General features: G+C 34.2%; 4 protein-coding genes across 14 annotated transcripts; 3 read left to right on the top strand and 1 right to left on the bottom strand.

Annotated features, from left to right (window-relative positions):
• The first annotated feature begins 18 nt into the window (after window positions 1-18).
• LOC143349158 (baculoviral IAP repeat-containing protein 8) lies at window positions 19-7388 on the top strand. 4 transcript variants are annotated; one of them, XM_076780183.1, is made up of 3 exons: window positions 19-151; window positions 3993-4892; window positions 4972-7388. In XM_076780183.1, the coding sequence occupies exons 2-3, from the start codon at window positions 4053-4055 to the stop codon at window positions 5338-5340; spliced, it is 1209 nt and encodes a 402-aa protein (XP_076636298.1). In that variant the 5' UTR covers window positions 19-151; window positions 3993-4052; the 3' UTR covers window positions 5341-7388. The 4 variants fall into 4 exon arrangements, with proteins under 4 accessions (XP_076636298.1, XP_076636296.1, XP_076636299.1 ...); XM_076780181.1 differs by lacking the exon at window positions 19-151 and adding an exon at window positions 159-522; XM_076780184.1 differs by lacking the exon at window positions 19-151 and adding an exon at window positions 2318-3551.
• Window positions 7389-8161: 773 nt separating this feature from the next.
• LOC143348999 (uncharacterized) lies at window positions 8162-13009 on the top strand. Of its 4 annotated transcripts, XM_076779813.1 has the most exons (14): window positions 8162-8642; window positions 8725-9054; window positions 9263-9592; window positions 9692-9953; window positions 10019-10170; window positions 10230-10375; window positions 10451-10559; window positions 10633-10790; window positions 10861-10971; window positions 11037-11150; window positions 11923-12033; window positions 12209-12437; window positions 12540-12655; window positions 12726-13009. In XM_076779813.1, exons 1-14 carry the CDS (start codon window positions 8306-8308, stop codon window positions 12864-12866), a joined length of 2646 nt encoding a protein of 881 aa, XP_076635928.1. In that variant the 5' UTR covers window positions 8162-8305; the 3' UTR covers window positions 12867-13009. The 4 variants fall into 4 exon arrangements, with proteins under 4 accessions (XP_076635928.1, XP_076635927.1, XP_076635929.1 ...); XM_076779812.1 differs by having other exon boundaries at window positions 9263-9953; XM_076779814.1 differs by lacking the exon at window positions 11923-12033 and having other exon boundaries at window positions 9263-9953.
• A 710-nt stretch (window positions 13010-13719) lies between these two features.
• Window positions 13720-16384, top strand: Por (Protein-serine O-palmitoleoyltransferase por). 3 transcript variants are annotated; one of them, XM_076780260.1, is made up of 7 exons: window positions 13720-14204; window positions 14286-14478; window positions 14574-14790; window positions 14861-14967; window positions 15036-15238; window positions 15318-15561; window positions 15624-15792. In XM_076780260.1, the coding sequence occupies exons 1-7, from the start codon at window positions 13982-13984 to the stop codon at window positions 15643-15645; spliced, it is 1209 nt and encodes a 402-aa protein (XP_076636375.1). In that variant the 5' UTR covers window positions 13720-13981; the 3' UTR covers window positions 15646-15792. The 3 variants fall into 3 exon arrangements, with proteins under 3 accessions (XP_076636375.1, XP_076636374.1, XP_076636376.1); XM_076780259.1 differs by having other exon boundaries at window positions 15318-16384; XM_076780261.1 differs by having other exon boundaries at window positions 14160-14211; window positions 15318-16384.
• A 1469-nt stretch (window positions 16385-17853) lies between these two features.
• Cdc14 (cell division cycle protein 14) lies at window positions 17854-23968 on the bottom strand. 3 transcript variants are annotated; one of them, XM_076780257.1, is made up of 9 exons: window positions 23264-23968; window positions 22924-23021; window positions 22554-22819; window positions 22192-22492; window positions 21413-21782; window positions 20997-21335; window positions 20803-20931; window positions 20259-20570; window positions 17854-19733 (listed from the first exon to the last, which is right to left on the bottom strand). In XM_076780257.1, the coding sequence occupies exons 2-9, from the start codon at window positions 22973-22975 to the stop codon at window positions 19709-19711; spliced, it is 1794 nt and encodes a 597-aa protein (XP_076636372.1). In that variant the 5' UTR covers window positions 22976-23021; window positions 23264-23968; the 3' UTR covers window positions 17854-19708. The 3 variants fall into 3 exon arrangements, with proteins under 3 accessions (XP_076636372.1, XP_076636370.1, XP_076636371.1); XM_076780255.1 differs by having other exon boundaries at window positions 17854-19561; XM_076780256.1 differs by having other exon boundaries at window positions 17854-19621; window positions 23264-23966.
• Window positions 23969-24108: the final 140 nt, after the last annotated feature.

The raw sequence follows: 24108 nt of genomic DNA, 5'->3' as shown, positions 1-24108 counted from the left end.
TTACGCATTAAGCTGCACGTGTAACTGAAAACATAGAGAGAGAGAGGCGTAGATTGGCCGCGGCCTTTTCCATGGCCTTTTCCATCGCTCCTCCGTTATTACTACGCTTTGGTTGGGTCGAACCCGAGTGGGGACTAAGGAGCTTACAGAGGTACGCCATTGCTCTTCATAACACCCGACACTGAAATGTTCGAGAGTACCACTCGCGTTTCTCGTTTCTAATATTTTCGCGTCGCATCAATATGGTTTTCGTCACGAGAATATAATTTCGACAAATAGTGCGTGGTTATAACTTAATTCCTCGATTCCATCGGCCTCGTTTATTAATGAAAGGCAGAACGGTTAACTTTTTTTCGTACCGTTCGTATCCGTATAAACGAAATAATCGAATATCCGCCACGAGACCAGTTGTTACTTTGTGTGCGCGTGAAATTTTATTGATCAACGGAGGAAATAATAGCTAAAGAACGAGAACAAAGTGCGTGTGTGTTCACGGGGGACTTCACGATTGTTCCGATATCGGTATGTTACAGTACGTTTTATTAATCATACGTACACGGTTCTTTCTCTACGGAAAATGAAACGTTGGCGAGCGTTTACTTTCGTGGCTTTGTCCTGCATCTGTATATTAGTTTGATGGTTTTTTCACAAAAGGCTGTATCCGATCTTCGCAAAGAAGTACAGATGGTAGGAGGTTAAAAAAATAACGCGCATTAGCATTCCTCCTTACAAAAAAAGATTTAAAATACTGAGAAACTAGTATTCGTGGATTCCGATGATTTTTTAGTATGTTACGGAGAAGGAGATTGTGAACAAGTTTTGTCTAAACGATAATTGTCGTTTGGCCCCGGTTTTCGAGATATTTCCAAAAATTGTTGGCACTACCACACATTCGATATGTTCGTGAGTGTGCAGTAGGCGAGTTGCGTCTGCAAGGGGCCGCCGATCGTCTTCTGTTCACATCGGGGTGACCGACAGGCGAGCGTATATAACGGGTGGACAAAAAGATTTAATTTAACCAATTTCAATAATATACTAGCCCCAGGACCTAATTCATATATGCATAGTGCTCGTTGCAAGTTGCCCTCCCCTCGACGACGAAATAAAAGATAGCCGGACCTAACCTAATCGCTAAAACTAATTGTCGGAATATTGATTAAATTAATTCACCCCTGGAAAACAGTTTAATGGGAGATTCTGGAGGCCAAAATAAGACGAAAATCAAGAATATCAATTTCTTCACTGAGACTTCATTAAAAAGTTATTAAACAATTAAATTAAGAAATTTCAAATCGTACTAAAAAAATTATATTTACTTACAGGGGCCAATTACAAGCATTTTTGGTGAATAGACGTACCCCTGAAATCCTACGCATTTTCGAGAAAAAAAATATCTAATGTGAGGCCAGAAATGCTTCCTTGAAATTTCATGCGAATCTTTAAAATGCCATAACTTCTGAACGGATTGAAGGATTTTAATGTTTCAAGCGCCAAACGACGCGTATTTTGGTTAAGTATATGTAGAAATTCCAAAAATATTGGAAAAGTTAGTTCTTGACCTCGTAAAATTAGAAAAACCCCCAAAAAGTGGTCCAATTTTCAAACGACCATAACTCCTACAATAGTGAATATATTTCAATGAAACTTTTTTCTGAAGTAGAGCTCATGGGTATCTACAAAAAATTATTAGACAAATTTTCTGTAGAGTGTCAAACAAATTTATTAAAAATGAAAAACGAATTTTTAAGAAAAATCGACAGGGGGTAGCTGCTGAAATTTTTCGACGAAAAAAAAAAATTTCAAATCGTTCTGAAAAAATTATTTCCAGGTTCTGGGGTCAATAACTATCATTTTTGGTCATTAGACATACCCCCGAAATCCTACGCATTTTAGAAAAAAAAATTCAGAAAGGGCGGAACTTTAAACGTTAGTAACTTTTTAACGGAGCCTCCATTGACAAATTAGTATTCTTGATTTTCGTCTTATTTTGGTCTCTAGAATCTCCCATTAAAATTTTTCCCTGGGATGACTGAACACCCTTAATAAATTAGGTCTGTGCTAGTGTATTATTGAAATTAAATTGTTTATGAAAAAGCCGTAGAAAAATACACAGATTTAGAGCGAAGCCATATTAAAGTAAACATTTATCGAAAAGTTTTATCGGTTCGCGAATAAGATTAGATATCAAAATGGCTTTCTTGATTATAAATTGTGATTATGACAAGTTCGAAGAAGGTTGAGAGCTTGTAAAAGTGAATCGTTTCGGATAAGAAATAATACGAAGAATAATTCCAAAGTAAAAGCTAATTGAAAAGATAAACATTTCCTTTTATTCGTCGTACAAACAATTGACCCATACATGCCTGTGCTGTTTATGTCTATCTCCATTGCATACCAACTTCCGTTGTGTCTCCCTTCCCCTTGATTACGCTGTTGCCAAATGGAACGAACGAAACAGATGTGAAAGTTCAAAGAAAAATCAGACATTTAATTCTGCGATTGATTTTTAATTCGTACAACGAAAATATAGTCTTTTAGGATCTATTAATTTTGTTCATTTCCAAAGCCCTCGATACTCAAACATAGATAAACGTAGACTCTTTAAATTTACAACGTTTTAGGTCCTTGTATAGAAACAGATATTGTATTGAAACGTAGAAAAATGTCATAAAATAGGTTTGTTAGAGAAATGCACATCGTTGAAAACGTATGCAAAAGTACAGAAGAGTTTCTTGAAAATATTTTTGGATTATGTGTATTGATAGCATTAAACATATGCTGTTTCTTATCTGTCTTATTTGTAATTGTATCTTGGTAATTCCAGAATTTGTAGATATGATTAATTTGTAGCTTCGTTTCACATGAACAGGCTATTAGAAAAGTATGCATTCCGGAAAGGGGAAGAAAGGAATCCACTGTAGATTTCCAGCCCAGAGCCGTAGCAAACCGGTTTAGTGCCCTGTATAAACCGAGCTTTCTCGCAAGTAGGAGTGTACAGACTTGTCTCTCATGCAATGTACGAACATTCGAACAGTCCGAGAAAGTCCGATACAGATCGACAAATTCGGGTCGTTTGGTACTTTTAAATAATGTACCCAACGTTTCGGATTAAATTTGATAAATCTAATTATAATCAAACTGACTCAGGCTGTCTGAACTCTAGCATGTTACGGACTTCCGAGTTCGCATCAGAGTATCAATAAAATGTAGATACGAAATCAGAAAATTATGAAATTGACAATCATTTAAGATTCTTAAAACTATGATTATTTTGACAAAGTTGTAACGGTCGTACGGACAAAATTATGATATAAAAAAAGGCAGAGGAAGTTGCTACGCCCTTGTCGATACATTTCATTCCCATGAGCGCGCAGTTGTATAATGCAACAAGAGAAGTTAAAATACGGGCCATATACGCGGCAACGTCGCACAGGGCGGTGAACAGCATGAGTGTGTATTACAGCTGCGTCAGTCAGACTATGAGAACAGGCTTTGAGAACGAAGAGAGAGATTGAGCTTGTTTCTCGGAAGTTCTTGTTTGTGTGCGACATGTAGGCTGCGTTATTTCGACGTTACGTGGATGTGTGAAAAGTCTATGATACTCCATCATTCACGAATCATAACGGCATCGCGACCAAGCTAGCGAGTCCCACTCACTGAAGTCATCTCTCTCTCTCTCCCTCCTTCTTGCTCTCTCTGTATTCGTGTATCCACGAATGCGCATAATTTTCCATAAATGTGCACCACGATCGTACGTCTCATGCATTGCACCTTTTCTTTTTTTTAAACGTGTACGTTCCATATGTCCATAATTTTGATATGTAAAATTGATACTAAGCTTCGCCAATTTTACATAGAACGATATCGTTCAATCGTGAATATTTCTGTTACACGGAACTCTGAAAAAGGATTAAATAGAATTATCGTCAATGCCTATAAAATTAATTCAATTACACGTTGGTAGGTTGTTTGATTTATGATGTTTTTAATAGGTTTCAAAATAATCGAGGAGACCTTTCCAAGATATTACTTCTATCTCTAATTTAAACAAGATGACTGGTATTATTAAGCACAGAGAGTTGGGAAGCGATACGAATTTTAAACCTTCTGCGAATGCACATTTAACACCACCAACTCCTATAACGCCTCATGTATTAAGAGACGAAGTGGACAACGTAGATTATCACTTCGAAATGGCTAGACTGCAGAGTTTTGAACATTGGCCTGTGCCGTATATCGAGCCTGAAATTCTCGCAGCTGCTGGATTTTACTACACGGGTGAGGAGGACAAAGTAAGATGCTTCGAATGCAATGTAGAAATATGCCAATGGATAGAAGGCGATAACCCTATGACCGACCATCAACGTTGGTCGGCAAGATGTAGATTTATTCGCAAAATAAATTGTGGTAATGTGCCGATCGGAGTCGATCCAAGCACGGTTCTACCACCCAGACCGAGAAGCGGGGACGTATGTGGACCATACGGAATCGAATATCGACCAACATCCGGTCCTGATAATCGTACTTTGTCAACGGAATTGCAGCTACCGAGTACAGCGAAATTAAGCTGTTTAGGTTTGGGAAGGTCCAAGGGACCGGTCCATTCCGAGTATGCCAGTTACGACGCTAGGCTACACACGTTTGAAACTTGGCCAAAGTTTATGCCACGAACGAAAGAAGAGTTGGCGGATGCAGGCTTCTACTATACTGGAAAAGGTGACCAAACGTTATGTTATCATTGCGGAGGTGGTTTAAAAGATTGGGAGCCGGAAGACGATCCTTGGGAACAACACGCGAAATGGTTCTCTAAATGCTATTATCTGTTAATGGTTAAGGGGCAAGAATATGTAAATAAAGTCACGGGTCAGCATATATCTCCACCGTCTAAAGAGGTAAGTACAAGAACTGTATCTTATTTCATACGAATAGGATCATAAAATTGTATACTGATATACTTTCTACTCGTTTCAGGAAATGATGCAAATGAATTTACCTGGTTTCATTAAGAAAGTTCAATCCGTACCCACGGACGTAGAGAAAAAAGAAGACACGGAAAGTAATCCAGGTCCAAGTTCTCAAGACAGTGGAATAAAGAGCATCGGAATTGACACAGAATCTGTAAAAGGAAACGCAGAGGAATTGTCAAATAATACAAAGATACAAAATAACAAGCCTGTAGATGATGCGAGGATGTGTAAAATCTGTTATAACGGAGAATTAGGAGTAGTATTTTTACCCTGTGGACATATAGTTGCTTGTGTTAAATGTGCTCCTGGTATGACGACTTGTGCAGTATGCAGAGAGCCTGTTACTATGACTGTACGAGCCTTCTTCTCATAGTATTTCATACCTTGTGATAGACAATGATTAAATTCTACATATGATTTTTATTAAAATGTTTTTATACTCGGTCATCCACGACTGGTAGCGATAATCCATCGCGAACTGCACTAAATGACATGACTCATGTAGCATACCAGTCTGCGGGTACAAGCTATAAGGATCCTATAAATTTTTCAAGACTTTGTGCGATGTTTAAATCACAAGTATATGAAGGATGTAAACAAAATTTATTCTGATATGCAACTAATAACAGAAATATATTTCATAATTGCAACAAGGTCAAAGAATTTCCTTCGTGTTCGAAAATTTATCCGCGTGCGATCAGTATTACAATAAATGATATAAATATATTTAAGTAATCTTACAAATGCCCAACATATCATGAGTGAAGAAGCCGTGAGATACTTGCTCATTACTGGTCTTCAAATAAGATTTTCAGATTAATTTTGTCTGAATAATAAGAAGCTGTACCTGCAACTGAATGTTGCTATTTGCACATTCATAAATTTTCGTTGTCCGTATCATTGGATTAAATTAGGATGGCAACAAAAGTAAAATGTGCTTGACGCAAAGTACAAATAGCAACAAAAAAAACATGAAGTCTAGTCATTAGTATTATATAATGCCGAAAAAATGAGCAAAGATTTACAATTGTTAGTTATAGAAATTTAATGAGAAAATATTAAATTTTAATTTTATTAAAATGCTAATGAAATTAACGTCTACTTCGTCGTTTACCCCAGTTTAGTTTTGTCCAATATTATCAACTTGTGTATCACGTAAGATATGCAGGATTAAACATCTAAGTTGCAAGCTACGTTCAAACATAATTAGTCGACGTAACTAAACTAGGGTGTTGTAATGTTTATATATATATATATACGCAGTGGAAACTTTTTAGCACTTTTATGTTTTGCAAAATTTGGTGATATTACGAAACAGATTTGTATATTGTGTACACAACTATAATTAAAAGTAGGAAAATGTTATCCATTTAATAGGTACAGAAAATAAAAGGAAACAATAGGCCATTCACATTCAATTGATGCGCTGGAATTTTTCTGGCGCCTGCTTTTGGCTATGATTAACATTATTGTATATTACTTCAATGAAAAATGGGATACGTTAATTGCTTTTCCTTTTTTTCTTAATTTTAGTTATACAATACAATGCAACTTAAATCAAACGTATTAGAGAAATAATCTTAAATGCAAATTCATTTCAAAGATTTAAAATCGAACGCTTAATTCTATTATTCGATTAGGTACATTTAACACAAAATTCTAATCTCTCTGATTCATCTGAATAATACGAAATTACTTTATATTCTTGGCAAATCTTCGTACATGTAAAAAAATTTACTTTCAACGTGTATTCTGACTGAAAAATATTTAACATATATAATATACAATCATAAGAAGTACTTGCTGTAGGGTTGAAGGGTTTTTAGAAGCTAATAAAGTAGGATGTAGCCCATTACGATTTTGCCTTTTTGCCAGTTACTATATTTATGAATGATTCATGCATTGCGTTAATTTGTCTGTTGTTAAATTGTCTGAATCATAGAGACAAAATGTAAAGTTCGTAAAAATTGTATATGTTATTCTTTATGCAATGAATTTTCTCTTATAATCGTTACATTTACTTTCGAACAGAGAAATTACCCTTTTGAGCTTTAAAAAAAAAAATAAACGATCAAAGTGAATTCTATAAGATCTTGAACATCGTTTTCGTAAACAAATTAATTATTTCGTTATTTAAGATTGCAATTAATAATGACGAGTACAAACAACTTTATCGATATTTTCAAAATTTTTAAGAAATATTACGTATTCGAGTAGATACACGCTCAAAATGAAGCGAAATATTAGGTAGGTAGTATATATTTGTTTATACCATAGAAATCATTAATCATGTAGAATTACTAAATTTTATGTAATATTATATTGTACTTGAAATCATTCGCACATTTTCATTATTAGTTTTTATCGCCAATGTCTTGTATATTTTAAATTACATTGTCAATACACATAAATTTTATCTGATATTTTACTTGTTCGTTCTTTAATACAGAATTACCAAAATATATATTGATACAGACGAATGCACGAGCGTACACGTAATGCATACTCGCATCTAAGTTCAAATAATTTGTCAAATAAATCATTCTTACTTTTGATTAGTGCCATTCTTCCACGAGAAAAGGGCACAGCGTGTTTACATCCCCACACCTGTTGCAGTCAAACTGACTTTCAAGAAGAGCCCTTAAAAGAGCATTTCGTTATTCCAATTTGAGATTCTGATTTAAAGTTCTTCGTGTGGCATATCTCTTTAAAAACCACACTTTGCAAATTTGATTTATAGTTTAAATTGTTGAAGCTAAATAATTAATTTGTCTGATAGATTCTATTGTAGTATTTAAAAATGTGAAACAAAACAAATACGTTATAATGCTAAATTAAGATCGAAAATAAAATGGAGTAACAATATCGTGTTGCGTACATTTTTGTTGGAAAGGAATACAAGGCTTAAACTCTCAAATTTTTTGCAGTTTAGTAAAAGAAATAGATATCGCTGGTTTCAAATGTATGAAGGGATCGGAGGTACCTGTGTGGGAAAGAAATTAGACTCCCATTTCCTTCTGTAGAACCGTATACTGCGATGTGGGAAGAAAGCGCGCGAAACCGATTTGTGCGAACAACGGACAGGAGAGCGTAATGGCCTTAGTTCCATGCGTTCGTTACAACCAGCGCGACGGCAGTGCCCCCACGAACAATCCTAGGGGGAAATCCCCACATGTACTGTAATGGCGTATAATTATTACAGTATAAATGGCGACTGCTGGTTCGGTGCGATGATAATGTATGATAGTAAAGTCGAACGTGACCGTTGTAAAAATCTTAAATCTGTAAAGGTTTTACGTTTGTCCCCGTGTTTGGTTTTTTCTTATTTATGCAAATGAATGAATAATAACATGGGGGACTTATTCGATATCGCGAATTTAATCACTACTGTCGGTGTTGATAGAATAAAAATTAAGCCGGAACCTGGACTGCCCGAGAAATCGTCGAATGAAATACTAACAGAGTTATTTAGCACGTTTGACGCCGAAGAAGGAATAGCATCGCCGGAAAACACTGATCAACAGGTTCCAAATGCCAATATCAAAGTCGAAAAACTTAAGAAGTCTCAAATCAAAAAGAAAAAGACTAAGAAAAAGCACAAGCATAAGGATAAAAAGCATAAAAAGAAATCGAGACGCAATTCTTCCGAAAGTAACAGCGACCCTGAAAGCAATAGTAAGATATTATAAATAATTACAAATCTACGTAGACGTCTGTATTATTAAATGCTTGAAATATAATCTTTTGTAACAAACAGATGTTAAAAAGAAGAAGAAGCATAAAAAGAAGACTAAACGCAAGCATGAAAATGACTCGAGCAGATCATCGGATTCAGACGAGCCCAAGAATAAAATATCGAAGGTCAATAGTTCTAGTAACATTGTAAAAAGGAAAGGTTATAGTAAAGATAATGGATTGAAAAAGAAAGATACAGTCGTATCGACAAATTTCGAAGAAGTCTTGTTAATTAAAAAGGAACCAGGATCAGAAAGTACTTTTGTAAAAAGCTCAGAGAGCCCTCAATTGCCTCCTATTTCAAAAAAAATTCAAGAGGATCCTGAAGAACCACTGATACCTAAAATTCTTGGTTTGTATAATTCGTTCGATAATTTTACGTCAAAAGTAATAATTTTTAAATATATATTCGACGAAGACAATTCTTGTTCTACTCGTTTTTTTTTACCGCTTACGCTGGAAATTAATTTTCATTCCTACTTTAAAAAGTCAAAGAAGAAAATCCATTATCGAACGCGTTAATACGTATTATCGTTGTAACGATGTTTTTCTATGCGCAGAAAAATCAAAGCAAGCAATTCAGGGGAAAATTTTGATAAAAGATCTCAAAAACAGTACAGTTTATAACGACACGGTAAAGGAAATAGAAAACAAGGTGAAGGAGAGAGCAGCACGGATGGAAGATGGTGAAATATCCGATAGTAGTACCGATAACAGGACGCCAACGTTAAGTCCTAGCCCGTTACAATACACTTCGCTTAGGTCGCCAACTTTAAGTCCAACTTTAGATAAAGGGGAAAACAGGGTACTAAGTCCTACGAAAGGGGGGATAACCGCGAGAAATGATTTGAGATTGATACTAAGAGAAAAGGAGAAAAAAAGACTAGAAGGTATGGATAAAAGATCAAACGGTATAGAAAAGTCAAAGTTGTATATGGATAGCGAGTACAAAGATAAGGTATATAATTGTAACCAAAAATCTACAATAGGTAAAGACAGTAAACGTAATCACAATTGCCAATCGCAAGACAAGAGAAGATCCGAATCTCGAACGCGTTCAGACTCGCATAGAAGCCGAAGTAGAGGTAGAGATAAACGAAGAGATAAAAGCAGAGACAGGCACGATAAAAGTCGCAGCAACGATAGACGAGAATCCGCAAAAAGCTGGGAAAGGAGAAGACACAGAAGCCGTAGCGATGATAGGAGCAGAGATAAATATACGCGGGGACGAAGCAGAAGCAGAGAACGGAAGTTAGTATTCTTTAGTTAGTTAGTGTAACTGTATTCATAAATATTTAATTTGTATATTTTATAAGGGAAAGAATAGAAATTGATAAGAAGAAATTATTAGAAATTGCTAGAAGGAATGCAATAAATATGATTAAACAAGGAACATTACCATTAGCGCAACAAGACAAAGCTATTGCTGCGATACAAGCCGGTGGAAAGACAGTGGACGAACTCACTGGTAATTATACGGTTATACAACTGATATACGCGACGATACAAAACATTTTTTTATTTCAGATTTTTGTAAATCACTATCAAAATCTGAAGCATTGGGTGAACTTTCCAGTATCTCGTCGGACGAAGACGGAAGCGAGTCGGAGAAAGGTTTTCACCATCCGTTTTTGCTCAAAGGACGACCTAGTTCTATTATCATGAATATTCGGGTGGGTTTAATACATTTAACGAGATACGAATAATTAATAATGTAATTGTCCAATTGTACTATTGCCACGCTTTAGGACGCGAAACAATTACCGACAAAAACATTCCAAGAGAAAACAGTAGAATCATCGAATCAACTACGTTTACAATTCCCTGTATCGAGTGGCCAGCATCACAGAAAGAGCGGTAAAATTCTCATTTACGGTCAAGATGTTTGGAAATAATTTTGTACTTATTCACAGTTACACATTTTCTACAGAGAATGAATGGGTACCGGTAACGCCAAAAAAAGTAGAACCAAAGAAACCGATTGTACCAGCTTCTACGTCAAACGAACCTCCCCCTGTGATACCTCCAGCTGCACCTGTACAACCGATACAACCAACAACTATTTTTTCCCAATCAGTAACAACGGAGGTACGAAAACGTAGTGATACTTTTAAATTTGTTCGAAAGTATATATATTCATATCTGTGTACAATTACAGCTAATAGATATTGGTTCTATAGTATCGCAACGATTAGCTGCGATGAGAAAGTTAAGAGAAAATCCAAACGATGTGTGCGCGCAGAACGAAATGTATCGTGCACAAAATGAGGTAATATACTGTAATTAAAAATATCTTCAACGTTGTACATTTTTATTCTATACGTTCCGTTATAGATGAAGACGTGGGCTGAGAGCAAACAGATGCCAGGTCAGTTTACTGGCAGTACAGGAGCCAAAGTGCTCTCACCGGCAGAACTTACTTCAGGTTATCAGGCCTGGGCTCGTAAGGTAACAGTATTATTTGCAGTCTGATTGTCTCATTGTCCTTCACTCCATATTTATTTTTCTATTGAAACTTACGATAGTAGCTCTTAATCTAATTATATATTTACGTGTCAAATAATTGACCAAATTTTATTTAAGATGCGAACGCATATGTTAACGCATATGTGCTCGCATTGTACATCACAGTTATTTTCTTTCTTTTCCCTTTTCTTTTTTCCTGTTTTAACATTGCCTGATACTGATATTGCCTGTAACAAGTTTTCAGGTACAGTCTATCGAGATCGATCATGTTGATCTGATAGGAACTGTGGTGTAGGCACAGACTATTTCTTACATAGAGGTAGATTCTGTGCCTGCACGGACACAGGAGCACCATTATTTTATACATTTTTTTTATAATACGCGATGGAACTACCATTCTTCCGCGAGAAGAAGGCACAGCTTGTTTACATCCCCACTCTTACTGCAGTCCGCAGATTGGTGACAGCCAATCAGAGGACTGCAGCAAGAGTGGGGATGTAAACACACTGTGCCTTCTTCTCGCGGAAGGACGATACACGCTCGATTATTAATTGAATAATTAACAATTGATACGATAAATTTGAGAGTAATAAATATGAGGCACGTCGGTGAATAAAAATAAGAAATCGTTTAAGAATAGCGACTGCACGAAGTTCATTCATATAATGGGCTCTTGTGAGATTATTGCTAATTATCATCAGCTTCCTATCATAGGATTTCATCAGGCGTTACACTGTATCTTTCTGTCGTAAAGCTGGGATATTTAGCATTAGTCTGCATCCACCTGAGGGTTTGTTACAGGCACGTAGCTACATCAGAGAAGAAACAACTTCAGCGGCGTGATGTCGAATTTATGATTTCTTTGGTAAGTATTCTCACCCAGAAAATATTAGAATTTTATACAATCGATTATACATTGAAATATCATGATTGGACATAAAGTAACGGAAATTCTTTTTATATATTACCGTCATTTTTATATCTTTGATTCGATTTTACGTTGCAACATTAATTACATCTTAATCTAACGAACTATTTAGGATCAATTAGTATCAGCGCAACCTGTTTCGGGTGGGATGGGTATGGCTTTACTGCAGAAGATGGGTTGGCGGCCAGGGGAGGGTTTGGGAAAAAATAAAGAAGGTACTCTTGAGCCCTTGCAGCTCGAAGTAAAATTGGATAAAAGAGGCCTCGTATCGGAACAAGATATTGGACAGAAAATAGGAAAAACTACGAAGCCATTGGTACCCGCGATCAAAACTTTGGAAGGTACATTGCATAGTCCCTCGTGGAAGAACGATACTACATCGTTTTTCGATTCTATAATTTATAGAAATACGATAGATACGAGGAAATTAAAATTAATTACAGGAAAACATCCAGTATCGTTATTAGGCGAATATTGTTCAAAGCGAAAACTTGGTGCACCCGTTTATGAATTGTGTTTCGAATGTGGACCAGATCATAGAAAGAATTTCCTTTTCAAGGTTTGTGGTACTCTATATCTTTGTCATTGCTAAATTTAACGTATCATTTATATTTAATATTGCATTTCAGGTTAAAGTGAATGGAACTGAATATAAACCAAGCGTAGCAAGTCCTAATAAAAAACAAGCTAAAGCAGAAGCGGCACAGATTTGCTTGCAGACTTTAGGATTATTACCTGATCCTATTTCTATGCTTGTTACGAAACTTTGAAGTTGCTACTGTATTTCTATTAACGAAATTTTAATATTAATTCTTAATGAATTAAAAACACTGTAAAGCAATGTATACAATTTTTTAGATTTAAAGAACGTAACTTATTCCTTTTTCATCCTATTATGTATATAATAAAATGACACGAGAATTTAATATTTCAACGTATTGCATTTTTATTTTCAAAACAATTATCTTTACTTTCAATCTATGTACTGATATATACCTATAATGTAGACATGCCTTTAGAAACTTCCCAGTACTTTATTAGTACATAATTTCTAATTTCTGTGCAAAATGTCTTCCCCAATAAAAACTAGAAGTCAATGATCAACTTTTATACTTTTTTTTTCTATGAATGTTGTGTGAAAACCGCCAATTTTTACCGCCGAGTTGCGTGAGGTTAGTTATTAATTTTTCCTTTTTCGATATTACGTAGCATAATATTTGCATAATTCGAATGGAATATCACTTTAAGCAGTTATAACAAAATGTAGAATACACAATAAATTGTACACCGATGCATCATCATATGAATACAATAAATAAAAAAATAATTGTTCATTTTTAATTTTCAACGTACATTCATTAGAAACCTTTTACGTGGCGGTCCAGTGATCATGCTTGGCTATCAGTATTAAGTTTTATTCCACTTTCTTCGTTCGTAGGATCAGGTTTCGTAGAAGTTTTATCCTTGTTAGCGTTGCTAGGCGGAGACGGCGTTACCAGGTTACCCCCTCTTCTTACTCTACCACTAGAAGCCTGCGCTGTGAATGAGTGGAAGGGATAGGTAAGAGGAGAGGGGCGAGCGGAGGAGTGGGGGTGTAAACACGCTGTGCCTTCTTCTCGTGGAAGCACGGTACATACACAGTTGTATAAACACAAATGAACGCAAGTTTTTTGGGATCCGGCGTCCGTACGTACCGAAAATTATTAGAATGTGTTTGACACCTCTGAATAAAATTTCACTTAATTGTATTTTTCCCTACATGTATATGCGATTTTTTTCATAAAAGATTACAATTATCGCGTTTAAGTAGATCGAGAGAAAAGTGGTGTTGTGTTTGATGTTAAATTGTTGCCATCGATAGACTGGCACTTTAATTTCTACTGTAATGGACGATGTAGAGGTACCAGTTTTTTATTACGATGAAAGTGATTTTGTGGGACACGAGTATCTGCAGGATGCGGACTATGAATATGAATACGAGGATATCGAGAAAGAAACTTTTCACGAATTGTATCAATATTGCCTTTGGCCCACCGTTTACGATACAGCCACATATATACTACCGCTACTTGTTTCTACGATTGTATTTAGATTATGCGCTGGTTCCCGTAAGATGTATTAGATAATATACAAATGTGTCTGTGAAGTATGAATTCGAATAATTCACTTCTATATATTTAATGTTACAGAACATATATCGCATGGCACCTTTCATATATTATCAATGTTGATTGGTATGTACAATATCCATCACTACGTAAAAGAGTGTTTGTTTATACTAATAGCACTTTGTACATTTTCATATATCACTTTACACATACCTAAGCGATATTGCAAGAGCGTAGGAATATTTTTACCACCTCTCTTTATTATCGCATATTGGTAAGTTGTTAGAACATAGATATTGCTTTTTTTTTTTTTTCAAATCGAGAGTTTCGAATACGAGTAATTTTTCTTCTACAGTTTTTGATTTTCAGCGAATTTTCTATGCCGCCGATAGTTTGGCACCAAATACGCAGCGTGGTATTAACAATGGCAATGAAAACAATTAGTATAGCTATAGATAAACTTAATTCAAACGATTTACCTAACATTTTTAGTTACATGGGATATACTTTTTGCGGCGTTACATGCCTTTTCGGTCCTTGGATATCGTACAAGGATTATATTTCGATACGTTATTTAAACAATCAGGTACATGAAAGTAGAAATTGTATTTTTTTTTCTACAAATACAGGATATTAACAAAATTTCAAATTCCTAGGATAAATGGTGGATAATGTATACCGTTCAATATGCATTTTTATCCTTTTTATTTTTAACTATGTCAAACTGTTGGACGCAATGGATGGTGATGGATAATTCTTGGAAGTTAGTAAACGTTCTGTCAAAACTGATTCTCGTATTTTATAGGTATTAAATTTTTTGTATCATTTTAGGTGGTTATTAGCTTATAGGGATGCATTGTCTTTTCGAACGTCTCATTATTTTATCTCTTATATTGCATCCACTGTGTTACTACTAGGGGGATTCCCACATGTGCTAACTGTTATAGTGAAACCACTAAAAGTAGAATTTCCACGGTCGCTTGTGCAAGTTGTTATTTGTTGGAACGTACCAATGCATTTTTGGTTGAAAACCTGTATGTATTTGCGTCGTTTAAATATTTATCGATGAATTTTCGAATATAGAGTATTTAAATTTTTATATAACTTTTGTAGATATATTCCGTCCTAGCATTAATTACGTAGGAAAATTTGGAGCTGTGACAATGACGTATTTGACAAGTGCTCTTTTACATGGATTAAATTTTCAATTGGCAGCTGTCTTGCTTAGTCTTGGATTGTATACATACGTAGAATACCAACTTAGATCTATGCTTGCAAATATTTTTGACGCGTGTGTAGCGGCCAAACAGTGCGCTAAAAACAAGTGTTCACACGCGTACAACACTCAGAATTCTTGGTGGGTGTTTCTAACGAATATGATGTTTTCTGGCCTATCAGTTTTTCATTTAGCCTATTTAGGTCTTATGTTCGATACATCTGAATTACAAGAAACAGGGTATAACTACATTCATACTATCGAAAAATGGTCCCAACTTGGATTTGCTAGTCACTGGGTAATGTTTGTTACATATTGTATATATTTTTTAATTAGATAATACTAGGTATATAAATCAAATTAATCTTAGTTTGCTCATGACGTTCGATGTCGAATCGATAAAGTAACAAAAGTACGTAAATATAATGCATTATTTAAATAAATTTTTAATTACAATTGTATAGTAGTGTTTTATATATTTTCTACGACTTTCTGTAATATTTTTTACGAAAATAAAATGAAAGGAAGAAATAATTTTTACTATATCATGCAATACATTCATGCGACAACTAATTAAAGGAATGAAACGCCAAAACTATCAAATAGTTTTGAATAGGAAAAATTGTATAATTGTAAAATTCTGAAAGTAAGTAAAATACATAGTCTTTATTAGATGTATAACATAACGTATGTTTGCATGTATGTATAAAACATATTAAACAATTAGTATATAATAACTATGAAAAAGTTCATATGCCACGATCGTTAAATAATACTTCATTGTATGCTAAACTTTAACATAATCATAACAGTGAATAAAGATATTTTTTTAATCGAAATGCAATAATTTTGCACATCGATTTTGATTGCTAGTAAAGCGCAGTACTATACATATTACTATGTAATGTTACAACGTAATGTAGTATATCTTCTACATTAAATTAAAAATACAAAAAGTAAAGTATTTTAGAATTGGTCACTTATATTTCAGTTTATAAAATATATGAAAAAATCTTTCTATGATTCAATTGCATATTTAAGGCAAAAATCGAAACATTGCAGGTTTGTACTCAATGTTATTTATAAACTAGATGACAATTAACTCAAATTTCTTTGTGAATCTATTTAGCTATATAAATATAAAATTTCTCTAACACGTATTACGAGTGTCTAATTGTTAATGTCTGTGCTATGTTATTTAACAATAATCAATCTTCAATGTTACATGTACATAATTCTACATTAAGTTCAACTATATAATTACAAATTATGCACAAAGAATTTTACATATAAAATTCACAATATTTAATCGTAAATTAGATTTCTCCGAAACAGCCAATTTTTAATTTATTTCGTGATTACAAATTCCTTTTCAATTAAAAAATTTACTTTCTCCGTAGTCTTAGATTTTCGAACCTAGTATACATTATTTTACATTATTAAAATATCTTCGTTCTTATATATTAATGACACCTTTTATGAAATGCATTAATTTGTTAAAATATTTAATCAATTTTTATGAAGTGATCTTATATAATTACAGAAATATATCGTCCTTCCACGAGAAGAAGGCGCAGCGTGTTTGCATCTCCACTCTTGCTGCAGTCCGCTGATTGACTTCGCCACAGATTTCAGGAGTGGGGATGTAAATACATTGTGCCTTCTTTTCGTGGAAGAATGGTATATACAGAATGTTTCAAAAATGTAGGATACGCCGAACACGTGAAATGAGATCGAAAAATCCAGTAGTATTTTGCAACGCGGCTCCGAAAACGCCGCCATTTATATCCTAGTCGGCTGATCGTGCAGCCACAATTCACATAAACGAAATTTTTAATTATATTTAAAAAAACCAAATTACAAAATAATAGAGGGCATTTCAATTTCTCTTTGTACGAGGATTTCGTACGTTTCAACTTATCCCACCTTTTTAAAATACTCTATATATAAATATAAATATACCACCGCGCATACATGTACCGAATGATGCACTTTAATCTATAAATGGATTTATTGCAAAAAGTACAATACATTATTGTATTGAAAAAACTGGACACCAGCACTTAAATTCGTTTAAATGAAATTAATTTGTTTGGTGCTGGAAATAAAAGATATGCAAAGTCAGTTGTTTCTAGTTTAGTCTGGTCTAGTCATTTTTTTTTTTTTGTCAAATTTTAACACTTTCTTAAAAATCCTCGATACTTTTGCTTTTTTTTACATAACGTACCTTCTTAGGTAAATCCATTTATGAATCACAATAGGTTACATTAATAAAAATATTACATTCGTTCGCGTATTACACATTACTACCAACCTATCTATTAATTTAATTACATATTCTACATCGATAAAAGTTAATAAAACGATAATTGTACATAATTCATACTGTACACTATCGTCGTTAGAATGTATTCCAACGACTGCTTTTTGTTCTTTGCTATCAACATTATTATAAAGTTTATGCAATGCCTCTTAAGTATTTAAAAAATCGAAAATTCATTAATGTTTCCACAGTACGTTTTAAGCATATTTTTATAAAGTAACCTCACCATACCAAACAGTTCAATATGTACATATATTAAAGTGATTAATGAGTGGGAGAAATTTATTAGCAAAGTAACGTCCTTCCACGAGAAGAAGGCACAGCGTATTAACATCCCCACTCTTGCTACAGTCCGCTGATTGGCTGTCACCGATCTTCGTCATTCGACTAATACCTATGAGTCAGCAGACTGCAACTGGAGGGAGCATGTAAACACGCTGCGTCTTCTTCTCGTGGAAGAATGGTATTTTAAATAATAAAAAAACACTATTATGAAACAAGAAATGCTGCCAAAATGTACAAATCCGGCTATACAATATATTGCTTTTATAGAAGCTGTTACAGTTAACGTTAAAAAGCAGTATCTTTTTCTAGAAAAGTATGGCGTAAAAGTATATATAAATACTTGTAACAGCTTATTTTATTTTTATAACTATACTCAACAGCATTTTTAATAATGAGCTTACAATTCTATTTACACTGTATACAAAGCTATGAAACGAAAATTTATATTTTTAACTGTATCTTCAGATTAGTTGAAAAATATAAATAAGTTCAGAATTATTTCTGTAAATGTTTAAACGATTAATCGCTTGTGCATCTTGTTTCATACTTTCTTCTTAATATTATTAAAATTAAATAAAAATTGTCTTTGTTAATCCTCTCCTTTAAAAATGTTGCTAAACATTTTACGATTGTTCAAAGGATAAATATTTCATGATCATTATGACGATTTTCTTTAGTTATATTTTTTGATATGTTTGATATTAACGACATTTTAGGATAATAAATATAAACGACCTGAAAACACAGTTAAAGTTGCAACACGTAATAGCACAGCTAAATCAATTATACAGCTAACTGCTGTTTAGTACTTACATGTAAAATTCATTGTTATTACAATTACGATTGCAATTTTTTGATTAATGAACAATTATGCGTAATGTGATTAGCACAATAACAAATTTATACAAAGTTACGTCTATTTGTAAAATCTATATTCATCGTTAAATTGCTATCTCAACTTAAACTTTGAAAATATAGTACAAACACTCTTATAATTTAATAGATGCGTGAGCAAGAGTTATGTTTGTATGTAGATATTAGATTTTGTATGAGAACAAATAAGTTATGTTAATCACATAGGTATAAGTAAGAATGCACATTGGGATTACAAGTTTCTATCCAAGTTCCTGCCGAGTGCAAAGCGAATAAAAATAAGAGTTAATATATTTAAAATTATTCGGGAATACTTCGACGGTGTTTACGTTTTTCTGACCCGCAGAAAGAAAACGGATATTTAACATATTGCAGAATATAGAAATTTTTTTTTAAAATCTGTGCAAAGCGCAGACAATTATGAGAAACTTATAACCCAAGGTACAGATATGAACATAAAGTAACTACCTTGAAAATGCTATGACGTCGACTGCAGATCTATTCGACCTTCGTTGATTATGATAAAAACTTGGGCAATAGGTGCTCAAGTCGAAGATTTGAAGATCAGTGAGATGGTTTTACTGAATGATTGGATTTAAGCGATGAGATCTTCGACGCTGGTGAGATGCTCGTGTTACCGGATTGTCCTCCCCAACGCCACTGAGAATATCGGTTAGTCATCTGATAAATGCAGTTTTATAACTTTTGGTCGTGTGCGCACTGCAAGTCACAGAAATAAATGGGAGCAGTTTGTTAGCCACCTCAGGAGCTACTTGATCCCTAAGCTCTAAACGTAGCTTATACAGTTTAGAGGCCTGGACAGTAATCCAATCTAATAAAAAGATATTCCATTTTTATATTTTCAGAATCGTATCTAATTTTCTAAATAATACGTATCGAGCTAATTCAGTTGGGTACTATTACGTACAAAATCTCATAAATAAACGATCTTATTCCGTTGTTATTTGTCCAGGCCTAATATCATTTTAAGAATTACATGCCTTTAATGAAAAATGTCTTAGTGCATGCTGCATGCATATTAATGTTAGTGAACAGGAATGTGGGACTTCTCAGCATAGCTTCGTATCCTTTTATTTTATGTGTATTTTATATATCACACATTGAGAAATTACGAGTAAAAAATGTCGTTTCGCCGTTACTCCAATAAAAGGATAGAGGCTAAGTTATACACGTAATAAAATGCACAAAAAGAGCTTATTTTAGTTAAAATTCGAAACGAAGCTTTAAAAAAAAAAGAAAAAAAAATTTCTTTTGCAGAAGTCACGAAATTTGTATAAAGAAAGCTGTATAACTGTTACTTAGCAAAATTTGAAGAGTAACAGTTATTGAGACTTACTGCCTTAGAGAATGATAGCGATTTACTCGATCTGCAGACCTGAGAATCATGTTCATGCCTTGTTGCGGTTGCGTGACTGAATGATTTGCAGACGTATTTGTAGTACGGGTCTTTGTGATGCAGGAAGTTCTTATACTGGCCCTTGTCACCGGTTTCGATGCGGATATCGAGGTGACGGGAGTAGTGGTGGTTGTGTTGTTGTTGTTGTTGTTGTTGTTGTTGTTGTTGATATTATTGATCTGTGTTGCTGGTTTAGTAGACTTAACACGACGCGGGGGTGGATCACAGGTACTGTTGACCAGCCAACTGTTTCTATAATTTTTAGTAAAAACCGTGATCCTGTATTTACTATCACAATATGCAACCGTCAGAACGCGGACTAAATTTAGCAGTTACAAAGCTGAATTAAACGAATGTTGTTAGGATTAAAGAAAAAATTAATATATCGAGAAGGAAAAGCGTGAAAATAAAAGGAAAATAAACTACCAAGAAAAGGTGTAATAAATATAAGCAATTGTTATATAATAAAATCCAATCGACTGACCTTTTAACGATAGTTGTCGCTGTCGATTTAGGCAGAACCCTTTTCGTGGGATCTTTCTCTTTGTTTCCGGTTAATGTATTGATTGTACTTTTCTGATTTCTTGCTTGTAATAATGGTCTTAAGTAAGGGCTACAAACGTAATGTATTAATAATTACACGTTTTTACATACGAGTTAAATCATATTAATACTTACTGTACGACCGTTGACGGACTAGTAGTTGTATTAAGCGTGTGATTTGTCGGTAAACCTCGTCTTTTGGCTTTAATTTGAATTAATTTGCTACCTTGAGACAAATTCATATATTTAGTTGTGCTGGTACCAGCAGTAGGAGTATGGTCTTCTAACGTAATTCCATCCACTCTATGCATTATTCCGGAAACATTATCTTGTACCAAGTGAGAATCTTTTAGGTTGATCATAAATGCTGTCTTCGGTCTACCAATTATAGAATATATTCCATATTTGTGAACTCGATTTCCATTTTTTGATTGCAGCGGCTCTTTTAAAAAAGAGTGAAGATACGGCTCGTTTCTAAAGAGTACAAATTTATAAGTAACGAATATTTCAATTATAAACTGCTCAATAAAAAAATTGATATCGATACATACTTTTCCAACCACTGTTGTTGGTGTCCAATTACCGATCCTGGTCTACATATTCTTATCCACGCGATTGTTTCGTGAGCTGTTAAATGATAATGTTTCATGATGTAACAACCTATTAAAGAACCCGTTCTTCCAAGTCCTGCTTTACAATGTACAGCGACAGCGCCGCTCGCATTCTCTGCTATTTTAAGAAATTGACGCGTAATTGATTCCGTGGGACATGAACCGTCAACAAAAAACAGATCTTTGTGATCAAACCCTTCGTCGATGAAGCTCGAAGCATCATACATTTTTTTATTAAGACGTATGATTGTACTAACATCATTGTGGCGGAAATACGTAAAATACGATTTCGGTGCGTGTAGTGGATATCCTACAAACGAAAACAAACGGAAATTATGAATCACAATTTAATCTTCGACACTGATATACAGTAAGGAGCAAAACTGAACACACAAACGACATTTTAACAAAAATAATTCTTTATTCGATATTTGCATATAGAATACAAAGAAGACAAAATACTTACTATTATCTACCATTCTTCCGCGAGAAGAAGGCACGGCGTGCTTACATCCGACTACACGAAAAAGAATTGTACTAGATAATACTAACTATTTTGTTTCTCTTGTATTCTATGTGCAAATATTGAATAAAAAATTATTTTTGTTCAAATGTTGTATGTGTGTTCAGTTTTGCCCCTCACTGTATATAGTTTGTTTAGAATCTCATTCAGAATTCTCACTATCCTCTAAAATAAAATAAATAAAGTAGATGCTTACCATTTTCGATTTTAGATTTAGCGCAGGGTCCACAAAACGCGATAAATTTACCAGGAACGATCCAATTTAAATCACCGTTTTCAACTCTTTCTAAATATTCGTATTCTTTAACACGAAAATCTTGAAAATTAAAAAATCCAAGTCTGTGGCACTTGTATATGGCACTCAGACATTCGCTCAATGATATTTGATACCATGGCGTACCAACAGACGCGTCACGAAACATAATAAACGGTGGGCAATTAGGACTACTGGTTAAACAATTATATGCTTCTTCCGCTGTATGTTTACAGTATATCACCTAGAAAATATGTTGTTATTAACATTGTTGTATTATATTATGCATATAACAATAAACTTACAGCATAGCTTCCTATAAGGAAAGCAGCATTAACTCTCTTTTCTGGATTCATAGTTGTATAATGTACAATTTGTTTTCTTCTTAAGGTTACTGCCTTTAGCTTTTTATTAACTTTCTGACAGTAATGATACAACATGGCAAGATTCAACGGGCCAAAATCATCGTAGAAATTTTCATAAACCAATTCATCGTCGATACTGAAATAATGGGTGTTTGGAGTACTCTTTGGCTTTATCATTGTCCTCAATGTTACAAAATATAATCGATCTGAAAGAGAAGAATGCGTTACACGTTTTTTTTAAATTAATCGAAACAGAATTAATACGAATTAAATTTCATAACTGAGCTTTGCACATTTTTGGACACTTTACCTTTTATAAATTCTGTTGTACACACCAGTATGTCATTTGTATCCTCCATCATTGGTTTCTATTAATTATCTGGTATTGCAAATACCAATAGAACGAACCTGTCATCGGTGCGACCGAACAACAAAGGACACAATTTAATTAGCACGATCAGAGATCATAAGAAATATATAAACACACGGAAGGTTAAGAGTAGGTGTAGCAAAGGTAAACTGGATCCGTCTACCAACGCATGATTACGTTTGTACGAGTCATTTAACGGATGTGAATTGAAAATTAAGAGCACCGCACAGGATCTGGACGATCTGTACTGTGTTGAAGAACGCTTGCCGCTTGCACTTACCTGCGCGACCGTTACAAGATTCAAACTTGGTCAATCGGGAGTCAGTGATGGCCGATCGGTTGCGTCGTAGAGCTCTTCCGGTTATATTATACATTCAAATATTCGTGATCGGGTGCATTTTTTCAATTTATCGCTATTACTCGAGCATCGTCGATCATGTAAAATATCGTCGAAACGCTTATTTTTTACGTATACCAACATCATTATCCGCCATAGAAACAGAAGGTTTCGTATATACTGCCATGTTGGTTGTCTTCGCAATATTAAACTGATGACGACGTATGAACTCGATGTCTAGAACGACGAACATCGTAGGACGTTCACTAATATTGCGTAAAAGCCTCAGGCTAAAATGCAGTCAACGTTATACGTTTGTAGTGCAATTACGTTCCGACGATTTTTATCCGAACTTTATTTAAAGAAGACTAGACAACGATTATTCCGATAATCTGAAAACAGCGCACTCTACCCAATAAAACGTCCCTACATTTTCCATAAATTAGCATTATTGTTTTTTAAATTTACATTAAATTTAATTTTCTCGAACAATTATTTTCGAACGTTTATTAATATCGTTTCGTTTGTATATTATTATAGTTTCCCGTGTTAACTTTGCACGTTTAAACGACAAACTTAGAACGATTTTATATTCGAGAATTTGATCGAATGCTTGTTTTCCGATTGTTTGATCATTGTTTGATAATACATTTATACGTATGTATAACACTGTTTCATGGATAGAGCCCGTGCACCTCTCTATTCCCTTTTAGATACTGTATTGTATTTGTATAGACAGTACCGAGCACGTACACATTACAATATGTATCTACATATGTAGTATCAAC

This window comes from Colletes latitarsis, chromosome 12 (assembly GCF_051014445.1).
Source record: "Colletes latitarsis isolate SP2378_abdomen chromosome 12, iyColLati1, whole genome shotgun sequence".
NCBI lineage: Eukaryota > Metazoa > Arthropoda > Insecta > Hymenoptera > Colletidae > Colletes > Colletes latitarsis.
Note: the sequence above shows the minus strand (reverse complement) of the source record. Positions and strands in the feature narration are given on the sequence as shown.

Excerpts from the sequence above, each read along its gene's own strand:
- LOC143348999 (XM_076779812.1), top strand. The coding sequence starts at position 8,306 with ATGAATAATAACATGGGGGACTTATTCGATATCGCGAATTTAATCACT. Across the intron at positions 10,560-10,632 it reads CCAGCATCACAGAAAGAGCG|AGAATGAATGGGTACCGGTA; the intron begins GTAAAATTCTCA and ends CATTTTCTACAG. Across the intron at positions 12,034-12,208 it reads TCGAATTTATGATTTCTTTG|GATCAATTAGTATCAGCGCA; the intron begins GTAAGTATTCTC and ends CGAACTATTTAG.
- LOC143349158 (XM_076780183.1), top strand. The coding sequence starts at position 4,053 with ATGACTGGTATTATTAAGCACAGAGAGTTGGGAAGCGATACGAATTTT. Across the intron at positions 4,893-4,971 it reads TATCTCCACCGTCTAAAGAG|GAAATGATGCAAATGAATTT; the intron begins GTAAGTACAAGA and ends TACTCGTTTCAG.
- Cdc14 (XM_076780255.1), bottom strand. The coding sequence starts at position 22,975 with ATGATGGAGGATACAAATGACATACTGGTGTGTACAACAGAATTTATA. Across the intron at positions 20,932-20,996 it reads AGTCCGTCAACGGTCGTACA|CCCTTACTTAAGACCATTAT; the intron begins GTAAGTATTAAT and ends TTACGTTTGTAG. Across the intron at positions 20,571-20,802 it reads GCGACAACTATCGTTAAAAG|AAACAGTTGGCTGGTCAACA; the intron begins GTCAGTCGATTG and ends TAAAAATTATAG.
- Por (XM_076780259.1), top strand. The coding sequence starts at position 13,982 with ATGGACGATGTAGAGGTACCAGTTTTTTATTACGATGAAAGTGATTTT. Across the intron at positions 14,205-14,285 it reads TAGATTATGCGCTGGTTCCC|AACATATATCGCATGGCACC; the intron begins GTAAGATGTATT and ends TTAATGTTACAG. Across the intron at positions 15,239-15,317 it reads GCATTTTTGGTTGAAAACCT|ATATATTCCGTCCTAGCATT; the intron begins GTATGTATTTGC and ends TAACTTTTGTAG.